The sequence below is a fragment of the Camelus dromedarius genome, chromosome 10, assembly GCF_036321535.1.
Source record: "Camelus dromedarius isolate mCamDro1 chromosome 10, mCamDro1.pat, whole genome shotgun sequence".
Classification (NCBI taxonomy): domain Eukaryota; kingdom Metazoa; phylum Chordata; class Mammalia; order Artiodactyla; family Camelidae; genus Camelus; species Camelus dromedarius.
Window position 1 is genome coordinate 31,110,776 of NC_087445.1, and position 15,388 is coordinate 31,126,163.

The window sequence follows — 15,388 nt, forward strand, 5'->3', positions numbered from 1 at the left end:
TAAGGACAAAATGCAGCCCCCCAACACAAAAAAGCAGCTCCACAGACCCTGCCCCCGCCCCCGCCCATGCCCCTCACCCTCTCCTCCACAAAATCCCGGGAGGCAGAGAAGGCTCCTCGCCCCAGAGGCTGAATTCACTGCTTCTTATTATATGACCAGTTTTTGAGTGGTACAAAGATAATCTGTGGTCACCCATCAAGTATAAGCTCTGAAATAATTACTTTTCAATCTTTAAAATATGTAATTCAAGAGCTACTAAAGCATACCTAAAACTCTCATGAGAAACTGATAAATGTAAGCTTAATTTATTTCTCATATAAAAATTTATTTCACACATATATATGTATCACTTAGGATTGTGTTCTCTGTAGATAACAGAAAATGCTACAACAGTGGCTTCAAAGAAGCCCGTGGAGTAAATATCCAGCCCTGTTTTTAAGCATCTGAATGATGCCAGCAGTCTCCTCAACAGTTTTCCTGTCAGCTCTCTACCTCCTACTTTCCACACATTCTTCTTCCAAGAAGGATGCTGCACCTCTGGGTCTCAGTCTTTGAGTTTCAGGTAGGAAAAGGAGGCAGAAGTCTTAGTGCCTGGATTACAAAAGCAGAGGCTTTGCCAGAAACTTCCACATGTGTGCTTATGTCCTATTGACCAGAACTGTGTTACATGGACACTGCTGCCCGAAGGAGACTTTAGAAAAATCATTTCTACTACTAAAGATTGAGCTGAAGTAGACAGAGTTGAGATAGACAAGGGGGAAGGGTCTAGGAAGAGGCTGAGGCACTTTCACTTACTAGTACCGTAGGTTTGCTTACTGCTTTATCCCTCCAGTGACTGTTTTAAAGACTCTGATGTTTACCTATTAACTTTCACCATGCAGACTAATTGCACCTGGAGTTGGATCCAAGGAATTCAGTGGAACCAAAGAAAGCGGGCTTTGGAATCCAGGGGACGTGACTAAGAATCTCATGTCCAACACCTACCTGATGTGTGCAGGGCGTTCATTTGGTTTTTCTCTTTAAAAGAGTTTCCTTGGTTTTTAAGGTTTTTTTAAGTATATTAAACACCTCCTAGTTGTGTCCATGAATCCTGCATTTCCCTGTTACATGTAACAGTAGGGCAAGCCCACATCTGGCACATGTGCCAAACAAAGTCACACAAGTTACTTGACTACTCTCAACTTGCTTCCTCTCTCTGTAAAATGGGAGGATGGTTGCTTCATTGGACAGCTGTGAGGATGCTTCAGGACCACCTAAGTAAAGTAAAAACTTATCCCCCTGGAAATTTACATTTTAAATGAGAAATTACTTTGCAGGATAGCTTTGCAAAGAGATTTTTTGAAATGACTGTCAATTCACAAAAATACCATCAAACCTAAGTTTCCAGGTCTGTCCCAAACTGCTTGTCATAGGGGAAACCAGTCTAAAATCACTACCTGTGACAATCCCACAGCTTTGGTCAGGCTTTTTTTCTTTTCTCAAGAATTATGCAATGCTTAGCATTTGACCAACCTAGAAATTAGAATTATTCTATTCTACAACTGTATTTATAACTAAGTGATTGTTGACTTTTTATTTTAATTCAAAGTTACCCTAACTTCCTCCAAGTCTCTAATTTACATTGTGGAGCTGAGGTAACCTGAGTACATTAGGAACACAGCACACAAATTACTGAAACATGAATCTATTTGCACTTACAAGTTAAGTTTTCATCCATCTAGAAAGGTGTAGTGAACATATCACCTCAAACTGTGTTGGATTTTTTAAAGTTAAATTAGAAGGTGTTAAAAGATCTCCTACAAAATACAGCAAGCAGAGAACAATTTTTTAAAAAGGAACATAGTTTTTGCGGTGTAACCTGTTACCAAAATATTCTTTCTGGAATTGTGAGACTCATTGCTTGCAGGCTTGCTTGCCTTTTTTGTTGTTTTTTGATTGGTTTCTGTATTTCTGTGTGTGTTTTCTTCAGTCTCTAAGGGTACGGAATACAATCTCAAATTACAGTACTCAAGTAAAGAGTTTCAGTCAAACTATTTCTCACAGGAGTCGAAAGAAAGTCAGTGGAGAAAGTGCAGTGTAAACTGAGATAGTATACAAGCTTAACGTGAAGCACTGAGAATTTCAAGGTGTTACCAGGATTTGATGAAGAAAAATCATCAGTTCTCCCTCTCTTGTCAGCAATATATCCATTCATTCACTATATTTTTATGCATTGATACACCAGACACAATAGTAATTCATCTAACTATAATTATATTTAGATTACAAAGTTATGCAGCAGATGTTCATGTTGGGTTGTAAGAAGATGGGTGATTTCAATTTTACTTCTGTTGCGATAATTCAGTGTAATGGCCATGCTTAGTTTTTTAATAAAAACTTCAAATATTGACTTAAGTTTACGTAAGTTAAAAAAAGTTGTTTCAGAATAAGAAAAGAAAGAAAAACACAACTGTAAATGGGCCAATAATCTAACCATGAGCAAACAGATGAAAGTTGGGAGGGGTGCACTAGTGCTGGGAAGAGGGTGGGGAGTGCGGAATTCCAAGGAGGTAGGTTGGGAAAGGGGTGGAGCTTGGACCCTTAACTCAAGGTCTAAGTAGTAGCCAGAGGGCTATAAAAACTTGGAGGAGCCAGGCAGGGAAAGCAACCGAAGGTGTGGGATTTGCACACATACGGAGGCCGGTAGGCAACAGCAGCTGCAGTATCTACAGAAAGACTGAAACACCCACAGCAACACAGATCAGGTCCAGGATGCCGCGCCTGCTCTTGTCCCACCTGCTAGGTGTCTGGCTGCTACTGAGCCAACTTCCTAAGGAGACCTCAGGCGAGCGTTCAAACGACTTCGTTAAGGCATGCGGCCGCGAATTAGTCCGCCTCTGGATCGAAATCTGTGGCTCTGTCTCCTGGGGGAGGCCGGCTCCGAGACCGGCTCCGAGACCGGCTCCAAAACCCGCTCTGAGACCCGCTCTGAGCCAGGACAAGAAGCCTCGGCTGAGATCTGGACCGCCAGCAGGTGAGAGCTCCCACCCCGGGTTCCCACTGGTTGCTGTCGGTCTGCCGACCAATCGGAACGGTAGCCCGCCCTACCTCGAGACTTCATTGGCTGCCGCGCTCAGCCCTTAACTCTAAAGCCGGGGCCTCCAAGTTTGGGCTTTTCCCTCGTATCTTGCTTTTTCAGTGAGGATCTCACCAAGGATTGCACCAGAGGGAGGGAGGGAAAGCCCCGAGAACAGAAAATGGTCTCACCTGAGAGGCACTTGTTGCCCTTCACCTCTTGGCAGTCAGGCTGACGGTGTAGGGAGAAGGGGGAACACAGACCAGGTAAGTGTCCAAAGACCGCAGGAGGTGGGGCCTACTCGGAGGGATCCTAGAGACAAGATCCCAGGGCATGACGGCAGGCTTGTTGGCAGCTGGGGCAACTGGACTGGGCATCTCGACTTCGGACGACAGGGGGCAAACAGTGAGGTGTGAGCTGGTTATCCAGTGTATTTGCACACCAAAGAGCACAGGGCACAGACCTCTAATTGGCTCCTGAAGTGGTAAACACGAAGAGACTTAGATTTAATGACTCTCCCCTTCGATTTAAAAACAAACAAACAAACAAACAAACAAACAAACAAACATACAAACCCGGCTGTGACCGATGACATCGAAAACTTCCCCTTTAATTTTATTTTTATTTGTAAGCCTCACCAAAGGGGAGAGCCTAGCTTCTGACTTATTTGAACTGGTTCTTGAAGTTCATTTGTAAGAAAAGGGACTGAAGAGAAAGAAAAGGGCCCGATAGCCTGTAAGGAAAACTAAAGGGGACCAAGAGTCAAGGGAAAGTTTGCCCTTCTGACAAACACAGCTGAAAATCTGATTGATGCTTCTAGCATTTGGAAGGTGCAATGGATTTTCCTTAAAAGCAAGAGCAAGAACTGAGAACTGAGTACAGCTTAAAGCTGGAATTTTGTTTTAAACCCACTTTGTTACTTATAAACCATTTATAAAGATATTGGAAGTTAAGTTTAAATAGCAGGGGAACTTTCACTGGAGGCATAGGCTAGTGTCATGAGTGTAGGAGCTCATATTAAATTCAGAGAAGGCAAGCTCAATTATGAATAAGTGTTTCATATTTTGTAACACATATGCAATTTATGATAAACCAGAACTGTATTTTACAGGCTATATGTATATCCTGTATATAGGTGACACTTGGAAAATTATTGTGAACATTAAGGATATTACTTCCCTTTTATGGGATTTAAAGCACGATTATAAAATTACTTACATTTTGACATCATTGGTCAGAGATTGATTTACTTAATGCAAGTGCTTATATAATTTTTGTATCGTATTAATAGATGAGTACTGCAGAGTTTAGGAATTTAGTGATTCAGTGTAGGGAACACCACATTGCATTGCACTCATTGAATTCATTAATTCACTCCTTCTGAAGAAATAACGTGCTCATATGAAACGCTGAGAAGTATACATAAGACAATGAGAAAAATGCAAAGATAGATATTAAAGACTTTGAAAAAATGAGAATTTAATGAGAAAATAAAAATATCTGTATTAAAAGAGGAACTGGAAAGCAATGTTAACATATGGAGATACATGTGTAGATCTCCTGCATTTTCATTTAACATCATACAGTGAGCACTTTCTCACATTGTTATTCTCCAAAAACATAATTTAAAATTTCTTCCTAGTATCCCATATCATAAATCTACCATATATATTTAACCATTCTTAATGGACATTTGGATTGTCTCCAGATTGTTGCTTAAAAATGGTTTTCTGAGTACATTTATACCTATACAGGCATTTAGCCAAATTTGTATTTCTGTAGAAGAGCTTGTGATTTTAAAATATTTTTAAGGACGCACTGTAACTGACTATAGCTCAATAAAAATACACTGTCTGTATCGCTGCTCAGTACATAATTTACCTGGAAATAATCTAACAGAATACTGCCTACAAGTGAGGATCAACAGAAATGTTTAAATTATTAGTCAAGAATTATTTTGGAAGTACGTGTCAATAATTTGTGATTCATGAGATTTAAAACCTCTATTGTTAGTTTCCCTTTGTTTTTACATTATTAAATTGTTAGCTCACCATTTTCCCCACAATGTGTGCATAATTATAACACTTACTGCACCCCCTTTTAAAACAAGATAGATATTTTAATTAGAAGAAGTCTATGCTAGTGAGATTTGAGTCTAAAATACAATGATTAACAGGCATTTGTATGAATTCAGGTCAATGAGAATACTATCTTTTAGACTCCAAAAGCTAAAATTGTTGTGGGCTGAAAAATGTTTCAAAACAAATTAAAGAGAATAATTTTAATAAAAGAGGGCAACACAGGCAAAAGCAAAATCAGACAAGTGGGGCTATACCAGTCAAAAATTTCTACATAGCAAAGGAAATAATCAATAGTGAAAAGACAATCTATAGAATGGGAGAAAATATTTGCAAAGTATATATCTGCTAGAGGATTAATTTCCAAAATATATCAGGAATGCCCACAACTCAACAGCAATAAAACTTAATAACCTGATTTAAAAATCGGCTGAAGACTTCAACAGACATTTCTCCAAGGAAGACATACAAATGGCCAACAGATACAAGAAAAAATGCTCCATATCACTAATCATCAGGGAACTGTAAATCAATACACCAGTGAGATATCACTTTAACCTATCAGGATGGCTATAACCAATAAACAAAAGACAAGTGTGGTTGAGGATGTGGAGAAACGGAAACCCACGTGTACTATACTTTTGAGAAAGCAAATCTGTGCAGCCACTATGGAAAACAGTGTGGCGGTTTCTCAAAAAAAAAAAAAAAAAAAAAAAAAAAAAAAAAAAATCCAGCAATCCCAATTCTGGGTATTTATCCAATAACAATTGAAATCAGGATCTTGAACAGACATTACTACTCCCATATTCATTGTAGCAACATTCATAATAGCCAAGGGGTGGAAACAACTTAAATATCCATCCACAGATGAATGAAGAAAAAAGAAAAGCAGTGCATGTATACAACTGGCCTAAAAAAAGGAGGAAATCCTAAAATATGCAACAACATGGATGAACCTGGAATACATTATACTGAATGAAAAAGCCTGTCACAGAACGACAAATATTGCTTGATTCCACTTCCAAGTATCTAAAATAGTCAAACTCATAGGAGCAAAGAATAAATGGTGATTATCAGGGACTAGGAGGAGGGAAAAATGGGGAGTTGCTAAGTAACATGTGCAAAACTTTAATTATGCAAACTGAATTAGTTCTAGAAATCTGATGTATAACATTGTACCTACAGAAAATTATGCTATATTGAACACTTAAAATTCTGTTAAAAGAGTAGATCTCATGTTAAATGTTCTTAACAAAATTAAAAAAAAAAAAGATACCTGAGATCTCTGACATATTTTTGTGAATTTTTGTGTAACTTTAAAAATATTTCAGAATAAAAGTTTTTCAGTTGTAAAAAAAAGAAGTGCCAAAAAACATAACGTATTAATAAATGAGGCAGACACTACAGATGGTTTGCTTGATTCATTAACTAACTGGCTTTAAGACTATGGAGAGTTACTATCAGGTTTTCTCTGCATTCAATAAGGCCCCAGCTAGAGACAGTTTAAGTTAGAGCCAGGAGAGTTTTTTATCAGGAGATTGAATTGAACTTGGGATGTCTTACCCGGGGAAAATGCAAAAACTTCTGACTACCAAAAAGTAGTATAAATTCTCATCTGTCATACCAGTTTAGAACTTGAATGAGAGACAGCATTAGAAGGAAAAACTAAATGCTAGAGTATTGTTTTCTTTCTACTGAAAACTCCAACCGTTGAAGCTTGTTGTTGACTGAAAGGAGAGTAACTGAGATTCTTGCTACAGAACTCACAGAAAATGGACCGGTCCCAGACCATTACTGCCTGGGTGAGGGGGCATGTTGGTTACCCAGGAATCCTCCTTCCATGCTTACATTTAGATCTCTTAACCTCATTGTTTTCACTATTTCAGGAGAAATGCCTTATTAATAAGTTGGAAAGGACAGTTTTGCTGTCGATGAAGAACAGCAAGAACTGATCCAGGTTACACTATAATTTAAACATCATCTGTGTTTCTGGTGCTATAACTCTCAAAAATGATGTAATAAGGATAGGTAAGGTTAGGAGAGCTTTTTAAGTGCAGGAAACGTTTACTATTTATTTATATCTCCTATTTGGTAGTGCTGGAGACACGAAAAGAGTCAGTGAATGTTCAACTGAACTGAATGGGTATAAATAAGGAAGATGTCAGCTGGTCCCTGAAGGTTCCCAGCCTTCCAACCTTCATTGTTTGCCCATCCTGGGATGCTGCTTAAGAATAGATTCCCTTCTGAAAGAACACACAGAACTTGCATAGTTCCTGATCTACAACACTGGAACAAAAACCATACACAGTACATTAGTCAGGAGACGCACGCCACAACAGATAATAATCTCTCTCAGTCAGTGATTTGTTGGTTAGTGTTCTTCTAACCCATTTCTCTATTTATATATATTTTATTTATTTATTTTTATTGGTGGGGGGAGGCAGTTAAGTTTACTTATTTATTTTTAGAGGCGGTACTGGGGATTGAACCCAGGACCTTTTGTATGCTAAGCATGTGCTCTACCACTTGAGCTATACCCTCCCCCTAACCCATTTTTCTATTTAATGTAAAATACTATTAATTTGTAGTAAGTACTCTGGAGAAGAAAAATTGTTAGACAGATGCATAGGGGAATCAGAGACTGGTATCTCCTGCCAACTATATCAGAGCAGTTGAAAATTCTGCCTTTTTAACTGTATCCTGAAGCAGTAACTTGGCACCATGGACCATGTGATAGTTGAAAATAATTAATATGTTTTTCAAGGGTGACTATCATAACTCAGAACTTGCTTCGTCATGGTAGAAGATTACTCAGCTAAGAAAAATTCATGTGTGTTTTGGATGGTCAAGATGACTTCAAAAGTGTCAGGGAGGGAAAAGTGCTATGATGAATGCATTAAGGGGACATAAGGAGAGAAGACAGAGGGTCCGAGTGGAGTAAAACAGAACCTTGGTAATGTTCTAGTACTTCAGTTTAGTACTGCCCAACTATAATAAATTAAGTTTTTTAGGTACTGGGGCACTTGCTGATTCCATTTTACTGTTTAATTGTATTGAAGCAATGCTTTCCTTTATGTCTATTCAAAATTTTAGAGTTTTCCTGATGTTTCTTAACATGAGTGTTTTTTCTCCTCCCCTTCTTTTTAAACTTAGAAATCATGCCATCCTCCATCACCAAAGATGCAGAAACCTTAACTACGATGTTGGAATTCACCCCTAATTTGCCACAGGAGCTGACGGCCACACTGTCTGAGAGGCAGCCATCGGCAGAGCCACAACAACCTGCTTTAAAGGATTCAAATCTTAATTTCGAAGAATTTAAGAAAATCATTTTTGACAGACAAAATGAGGAAGAAGACGAGAGTCTTTCAGAATTAAAAAACTTAGGCTTAGATAAACATTCCCGAAAAAAGAGACAGTTACAAATGACACTGGGTGAGAGATGTTGTCAAAAAGGTTGTAGCAGAAAAGAAATGGCTACAGCATGCTGAGCTGAAGCCAGCTGCGTATTCCATCTAATGCTCACATTTTTCTCAATGGCACATTCACTGATGCCTCTGTCACCCCACTGATTATCAGAATATGAGAAATCATGTTTAGTGCTTAGATTTCCCATCTGATGTGTAAAAATATGTCGCTTATATTACTGTACTTTCTGCTAATAAATTTTTTATGCTAGATGGTATTTTTGTCTTTTTAAATTCATGACACCATTATGTTACTACTATTTTTTTTTAATGCTGCTGGCTTAAAATTACAATAAAATCTTAATCACTTTCGCCACACACAGTAACTCAAAGAAAATTTTAAAAATAGGTAGCTTAGTAAACCATCATGATTTCCATTAGTGAGAATGGATATGTCTGCTTTTGAAATTTGTATCTGATAAATTATAACCTGTCACCCACTCTTTTTTCCCACCTAATGCCCAAACAGTCTTTCACTACTTAATGTCAAGTGAATTATTTTACTAGCAAAAAATAACTTACACAGCACCTAACAAAAGGTATATAAAAAGCACCAAAATGTTTTTGTTGATATTAAGTCTTAGATTGAATATACAAAGAGTCACAACACTTGAGCTTTTCTGATAAATTTGAAAATTTTTGCGACTTATTGAACTATTACAAAAAATCAAAAGGGACCCTAAATCAATTTAATTTAGTTGGGGCCATATAAACTCAACTATTTTTCAAACTAGGATTCTTATCTTAATTCTACTGTCTAAACCACTAATAAATAAATTATATTTTTAAAGGAGAATATACATATATGGAGAGAGAGAGAGAAGAGAATAAACAATTCACTGTAATACATCACAGAAAAACTGGTTTAGCAGTGGAACATAGTTCATGTTTGCTATTTTAGAATTGACAAACCATTTCTGAAACAAAATAACTGTGAAATGATATGAAACCTTAGCACAGTAAATAAAGAAATTTATCACCTTGTACTTAGCTAGTTCCTTTGACTTAAATACACCTAAATTTTTAGGCAGTATTTATTTTAAAAAATACACTTAACTAGCAATTTAATTTCCATCAAATGTCTGTAAACAGAATTTAAAGGTACTGAAACAGCAACTTTCATACCTAAATTCTCATACATGATTAATCAATTATTAATCAGTAATTAATCCAAAGCTTTATTAAGTCTTCACTAAGGTCACCTTGTAAAACTTTGTAAATGGCTGCAGAACCTCAGAGTCCATAAGCCACCTTGGACACAGCCAGGAAGAGTGCTGTCTGAAATGGAAAATCCAACACAGAGAACAAGCGACCAGGAAATTGACAGCCCAGACAGGACAAAGTCATCTCCATGCACAAGAGATGTCTCCCCAGACTGCTTTGGCCCTTGTCCTCATCTGCTTCTCCACAAAAGCCCCAGAGACAGACTCCTAATCCCAGAATCTGTATTCACTACCTCTGATGAGATGATCACTTTTTAAGTGGTACAAAGACAGTCTATGGTTAACTATGGTTAACTATCTACTATAAACACTCAGATAATCAGTTAACATCTTTAAGATACCTAATTCTCAGGCTGCCAAAGCCCTCCTGAAGCTCTCATGAGAAACTGATGAATGTATACGTAATTTCTTATATTAAAAAATATACTCCGTTTACATATGTGTGTCAGTTAGGATTGTGTTTTCTGTAAGTAACAGAAAACCCTACAACAGGGTTTCAAAGAAGACTGTGGATTAACATCCAACCCTGTTTAGCATTTGAATGATGCCAGCAGACTCCTCCCACACTTCAGCTCCCACACAGTCAGTTCTGCTTAGCATATAGACCTTCCTCCTTATGCTCCCACTTCAAGATCCCAAGATGGCTACCGTACCTCTGGACCTCAATACACATTTTAGGCAGGGGGGAAAAAAAAAGGAACAAAAAGGCTTAGTGCCTGAATCTGAAAAGCAAAGGCTGTGCCAGAAACCTCCACATGTGTACTTATTTTGCATTGGACAGAACTGTGTTGTGGACACTACTACCTGCAAGAGATGCTGGGAAATCATTTCTACCACATATGGTGTAGACAGTTGAGGTAGGGAAGGGAGAAGGATCTAGAAAGGAGACTGGGTCAGTCAACCTATAGCTTTGCTCATATTTGCTGCTCTTGTATCTACAATGACTGTTTCAAAGACATTAATCTTTATTTATTAGCCTTCACCACTAAGAATAACTTCAGCCATAGTTGGATCCAAATGATATGGAAAAAAAGAGAAGTGTTTGGAATCCAGTGGACATGGGTAGAAATGGTTAAGAGTTAATTTTATCCCAAATGGCTGGTGAATTCTGCCAAGTGCTTTTTCTGCATCTACTGAGATAATACGATTTTTTTCTTCCATTCTATTAATGTGACATCACAATGATTCATTCACATATGTTGAACCATCCTGCATGCCAAGTACAAATCCCTCTTGATAATGGTGAATGATCCTTTTAATATTCTACTGAATTTGGTTTGCTAGTATTTTCTTGATATTTTTGCATCTATATTCATCAGGGACATTGATCTGTAATTTTCTTTTCTGGCAGTGTCCTTTTCTGGCTTTGTAATCAGGGTAATGCTATACTCATAAAGTGAGTTTGGGAGTGTTCCCTCCATTTGATTTTTTGGAAGAGTTTGAAAAGGAATGGTGGTATTTCTTTAAATAGTTGGTAAAATTCACCAGTGAAGCCATCTGGTCCTAGCTTTTGATTTGAGTACATTTGAATGAAATTATATACAAATATTTGAAAAAGAAGACTGTAAGGACTGATTGCTGAATACGAATGAAGCAAAAGAGATGTCATCAGCTTGCAATCCAGCATAGGCCACTGAGCAAGTACAGCAAAACCAGAATTTCAACCTCATAGACAGTTTGTCATATTTTCCTTATGCCATCTAGACAGATAGATAATTGATGAGACGATAGAGATGGAAAATCAATCCAGTTTTCCATATCTCTCTCTTCCCTGTCTTACACTTTGTGAGAGATATTTGTGTAATCTTTAGGATTATCATGCATTTACAAATGACAGGAAGAGGAGTTTTAAGAAGATCTTCCTTACTCCTCTCTATATTTCACTCATTTTTCCTAATAATTGGTTTATTTATAAACCTTATAAATTTATCATTTCTTGAGGGATGTATAAGCAATAAAAACAATGGAATTACTTTTAAAATGTTGCAACAGGGTCTTTGTGCAGCCTCTAGCTGGTGATTCCTCAACTTCATAACACAGTGGAGACAAGAGAGGGTCTTTAAAAATACTGATGCCTGGCTCTGACACTACGATACACGGATTTAATTGTTTTGGCATGCAACATAAGTATTTGGATTTTTATTGAAAGCTCTTCAGGGGAATCTAATGTGCTATAACTCTGGAGAATCATTAGGTAGAGGTTAGAGCCTATATTGGGAGACACGGCCACATAACACTGCCTGAACTCAGGCATAAGTCATGCTATTGAAGAAGAGAATCCAGCTTACAGAAGATGGACTTCATTGGAAACCTAGCTTTTCCTAATAAACAGTTGTAGAGCATAAATCCAGTGACTGGTTAAAGTAAACATGGTATATCACATTGTGGAATAATAGTCAGTAAGCAAAAGCAACCAAGTATACTGATAAATGCAACAACCTGAGTGAATCTCCACAGAACTAGGCTGAGTGAAAAAAGTCAATTCTAAAGATTACATAGTGTATGATTTCTTTATAAACATTGTTGAAGTGACAAAATTCAACGGAGAACTATTTTGCCAAAGGTTAAGGCCAGGGGAAGTCATTTAGGAAGGAAGCTGGTGTGACTATATGAATCTTTGTGGTATTAGAGTAGTTTTATATCTTGAATATATCAATGTCAGCATCCTAGTTGTGATAGTGTACTAAAATTTTACAAGATGTTACCACTGGAGAAAGCTGGATCTCTCTGCATGATTTCTTACACTCATATGTGTGAACTTTTATTTTCTCAAAATTTAAAAATTAATTTTACAAAGTCCACAAAACCCTAAGACTCAAAGGGACAAAGTTTGGATTGTTTGCTATGGGCAATCAGACAAAAGGGTAAGAATTCATGGAAGATATTAAGTAGTTGGGAAGATACTGGCTGTGAAATCTAAAAGAACAAGAGATTCAGTCTTTACATATCTATTTCAAGTGCTACCACAGTATGCCTAAAACTCTCCTGAGAAACCGATGAATATAACTCAACTTTTTTCACATAAAAGAGTCACACTAGTTATACATTTGTATTGGTTAGTATTGTGTTCTCTGTAAATAACAGAATACCATGAAATAGTGACTTAAGCCTTTGGAGTAAACACCCACCCAAAAACCCTGGTCCAGCATCTTAGTGATGCCAGCAGGTTCCTCCCACTTTTTCTGTGAGCTGTGCTTAGCATATAGGCCTTCTTCCATATGCTCCTGACTCATGGTTCAAAGAAGACTGCTGCAGGTCAACTGTCAGAGTGCATTATAAGCAGGAAAAGAAGAGGACAAAGGAAGGCTTAGTGCCTGGATCAGAAAAGCAAAGGCTTTTCCAGAAACTTCTGTAGTTATTTAACGTTGTATTGGCCAGAACTATATCACACAAACCCTGCTACCTGCATATATCAGTTAGCTAGAGCTATAAAAAAACCAAATACCACAGACTGGATGGTTTAAAGAAGAGAAATAAGTTTTCCCATGGTTTTGGATGCTGCAGATGCTGGAAATCCAAAATTAAGGTGCTGCTTGCAAAATTAGTTTTCCTGAGGCCTTTCTCCTTGGCTTGCAGACAAAAAGACAGACTTCTTGCATGTGTCTTCACATGTGCACTTTTCTCTGTGCATTCACATTCCAGGTATCTCTTCCTCTTCTTATAAGGAAACCAGTCTTTTAAATTACAGCCTCACCTATGACATTTAACCATAACCACTTCTTGAAAAGATCTATCTCCAAATGTAGTCATATTCTAAAGTACTAGGGTTTAGGTCTTCCATATATGAATTTCAGGGGAACACAGTTCAGTCTATAATATTCTACCCTCTAGATCCCCCAAATTCATGTCCCTCTCACATGCAAAATACATTCACTCCCTTCACAACAGTCCAAAATTCTTAACCCATTCCAGCCTCAATTCTAGGTCCAAAGTTTCATCTAAACATTTTCTAATTCATGCATGGCTGAGAATCCAGGCCAAACTTCTCTCCAGATGACAGACTGTGAAACCAGACAATTTGTATGCTTCCCATACATAATGATGGAAAACAGTGGGACAGGCAGAGGATAGACATTCTTATTCCACAAGGAAGAAATTAAGAGAAGAAATAAAGAAAGAAATTAAGAAAAGAAAGGAAGGAAGGAAGGAAGGAAGGAAGGAAGGAAGGAAGGAAGGAAGGAAGGAAGGAAGAGCAAGAGCAAGCAAAAGCTGACAGGTACTAAGCAAGTCTAGTCTATAACATGACAAGTCTAATTCCATTAGATTTTAATGCTAGAGTATAATCCTCTTTGGCTCAATGCTCCTTCAGGCCCAATGGGGCTCTACTTTAGGTGGTGGCCCTGCCCCACAACTGTGGGTATTAGTTTTGCCCCTGAAGCAATGGGAGGCAGTAGTATTTTGAAACCAGAGAGGAGAAAGACTTGCCTCCTGAACCTTGGGTGCAAGGACAGCCCTACCAATTCCTGAATCACCATGGGGTCATTCATTGATTTTCTTGAAGGATAATGTATATTCAAAGCTGAATATCTCTATTGTCCCATCCTGCAGACTCCTAGATATCCAAAAGTCTTCCTTCATTTTGTTCTGTTTGTCCCTTTTGTCCAAGCTGGAAATATTTCTGCTGGTATAGCTTCATCTTTCTTCCTGTCTTCTGCTAGGACACCTGCTTAGATCCATGGGTAATCTCTTTATGGAATGACTGTACAACTACATTCTTGGTTTCCTTTCCAGAAACACTTTCCAAGTTTTGCAATATGGAAAGACTGAAAATTTTCCAAATCTTCATGTTCTGATCCTTTTTACTTAACAATTCCTTCCATTTACCTGTATCCTCTAGCATTTAACTATAAGCAGCAAGGAGAAAACAAGCTGATCTTGAATATTTTACTTAGAAATCTCGTCTGCTAAATACCCACATTAATTACTTTTAATTTCTACTTTCCACACACACTAGAACAAAATTCAGACAAGTTCTTTCCCACTTGATACAAAGATGGTCCTCCCTCTAGTTTCAGTAACACATTCCTCATTTTCTGTCTGAGTTCTAACACAGACACACCATTACCATTCATATTCCTAGCAACACTCTATGCAAGGCAATGTAGGCTTGTTTTAGCATGCTTTCAAAACTCTTCTAGCCTCTAACCATTACCCAGTTCTAAAGACACTTGCATATTTTTAGGTTTTTGTTATAGCAGCAATTCACTTCTAAGTACCAAATTCTGTATTCGCTTGCTAGGGCTGCCATAATAAAGTAGCACAGTATGAGTGACTTAACAACAGTGATCTATTTTTCACAATTCTGAGGCTGGAAGAATATCAAGGTGCTGGCAGGCTTAATTTCTCTTGGGGCCTCTCTAATTGGCCTGCTAACAGCTGCCTCCTTGCTATATCCATGGCCTTTTCTTTGCTTGCATGTATGTCTCTGTCCCTTTCTCCTCTTATAGGAATATCAGTCATGTTAATTTAAGTACCCACCTTTATAACCTCATTTAAATGTAATTAATTACAGGGTCTCTTGAAAGGCCCTATCTCCAAACACAGTCACATTCTAAGGTGTTGGGA

At 37.8% G+C, this 15,388-nt stretch overlaps 1 protein-coding gene across 2 annotated transcripts; it reads left to right on the forward strand.

Annotated features, from left to right (window-relative positions):
* The first annotated feature begins 2,472 nt into the window (after window positions 1-2,472).
* Window positions 2,473-8,968, forward strand: LOC105106751 (prorelaxin). Of its 2 annotated transcripts, none has more exons than XM_031449557.2 (2): window positions 2,473-3,013; window positions 8,287-8,968. In XM_031449557.2, exons 1-2 carry the CDS (start codon window positions 2,752-2,754, stop codon window positions 8,622-8,624), a joined length of 600 nt encoding a protein of 199 aa, XP_031305417.1. In that variant the 5' UTR covers window positions 2,473-2,751; the 3' UTR covers window positions 8,625-8,968. The 2 variants fall into 2 exon arrangements, with proteins under 2 accessions (XP_031305417.1, XP_031305418.1); XM_031449558.2 differs by lacking the exon at window positions 2,473-3,013 and adding an exon at window positions 3,110-3,321.
* The last annotated feature ends 6,420 nt before the right edge of the window (window positions 8,969-15,388 follow it).

Bases quoted from the DNA above. Each gene is read 5' to 3' on its own strand.
- LOC105106751 (XM_031449557.2), top strand. From the start codon at position 2,752: ATGCCGCGCCTGCTCTTGTCCCACCTGCTAGGTGTCTGGCTGCTACTG. The intron at 3,014-8,286 runs GTGAGAGCTCCC...TTTTAAACTTAG, and splicing joins GAGATCTGGACCGCCAGCAG to AAATCATGCCATCCTCCATC.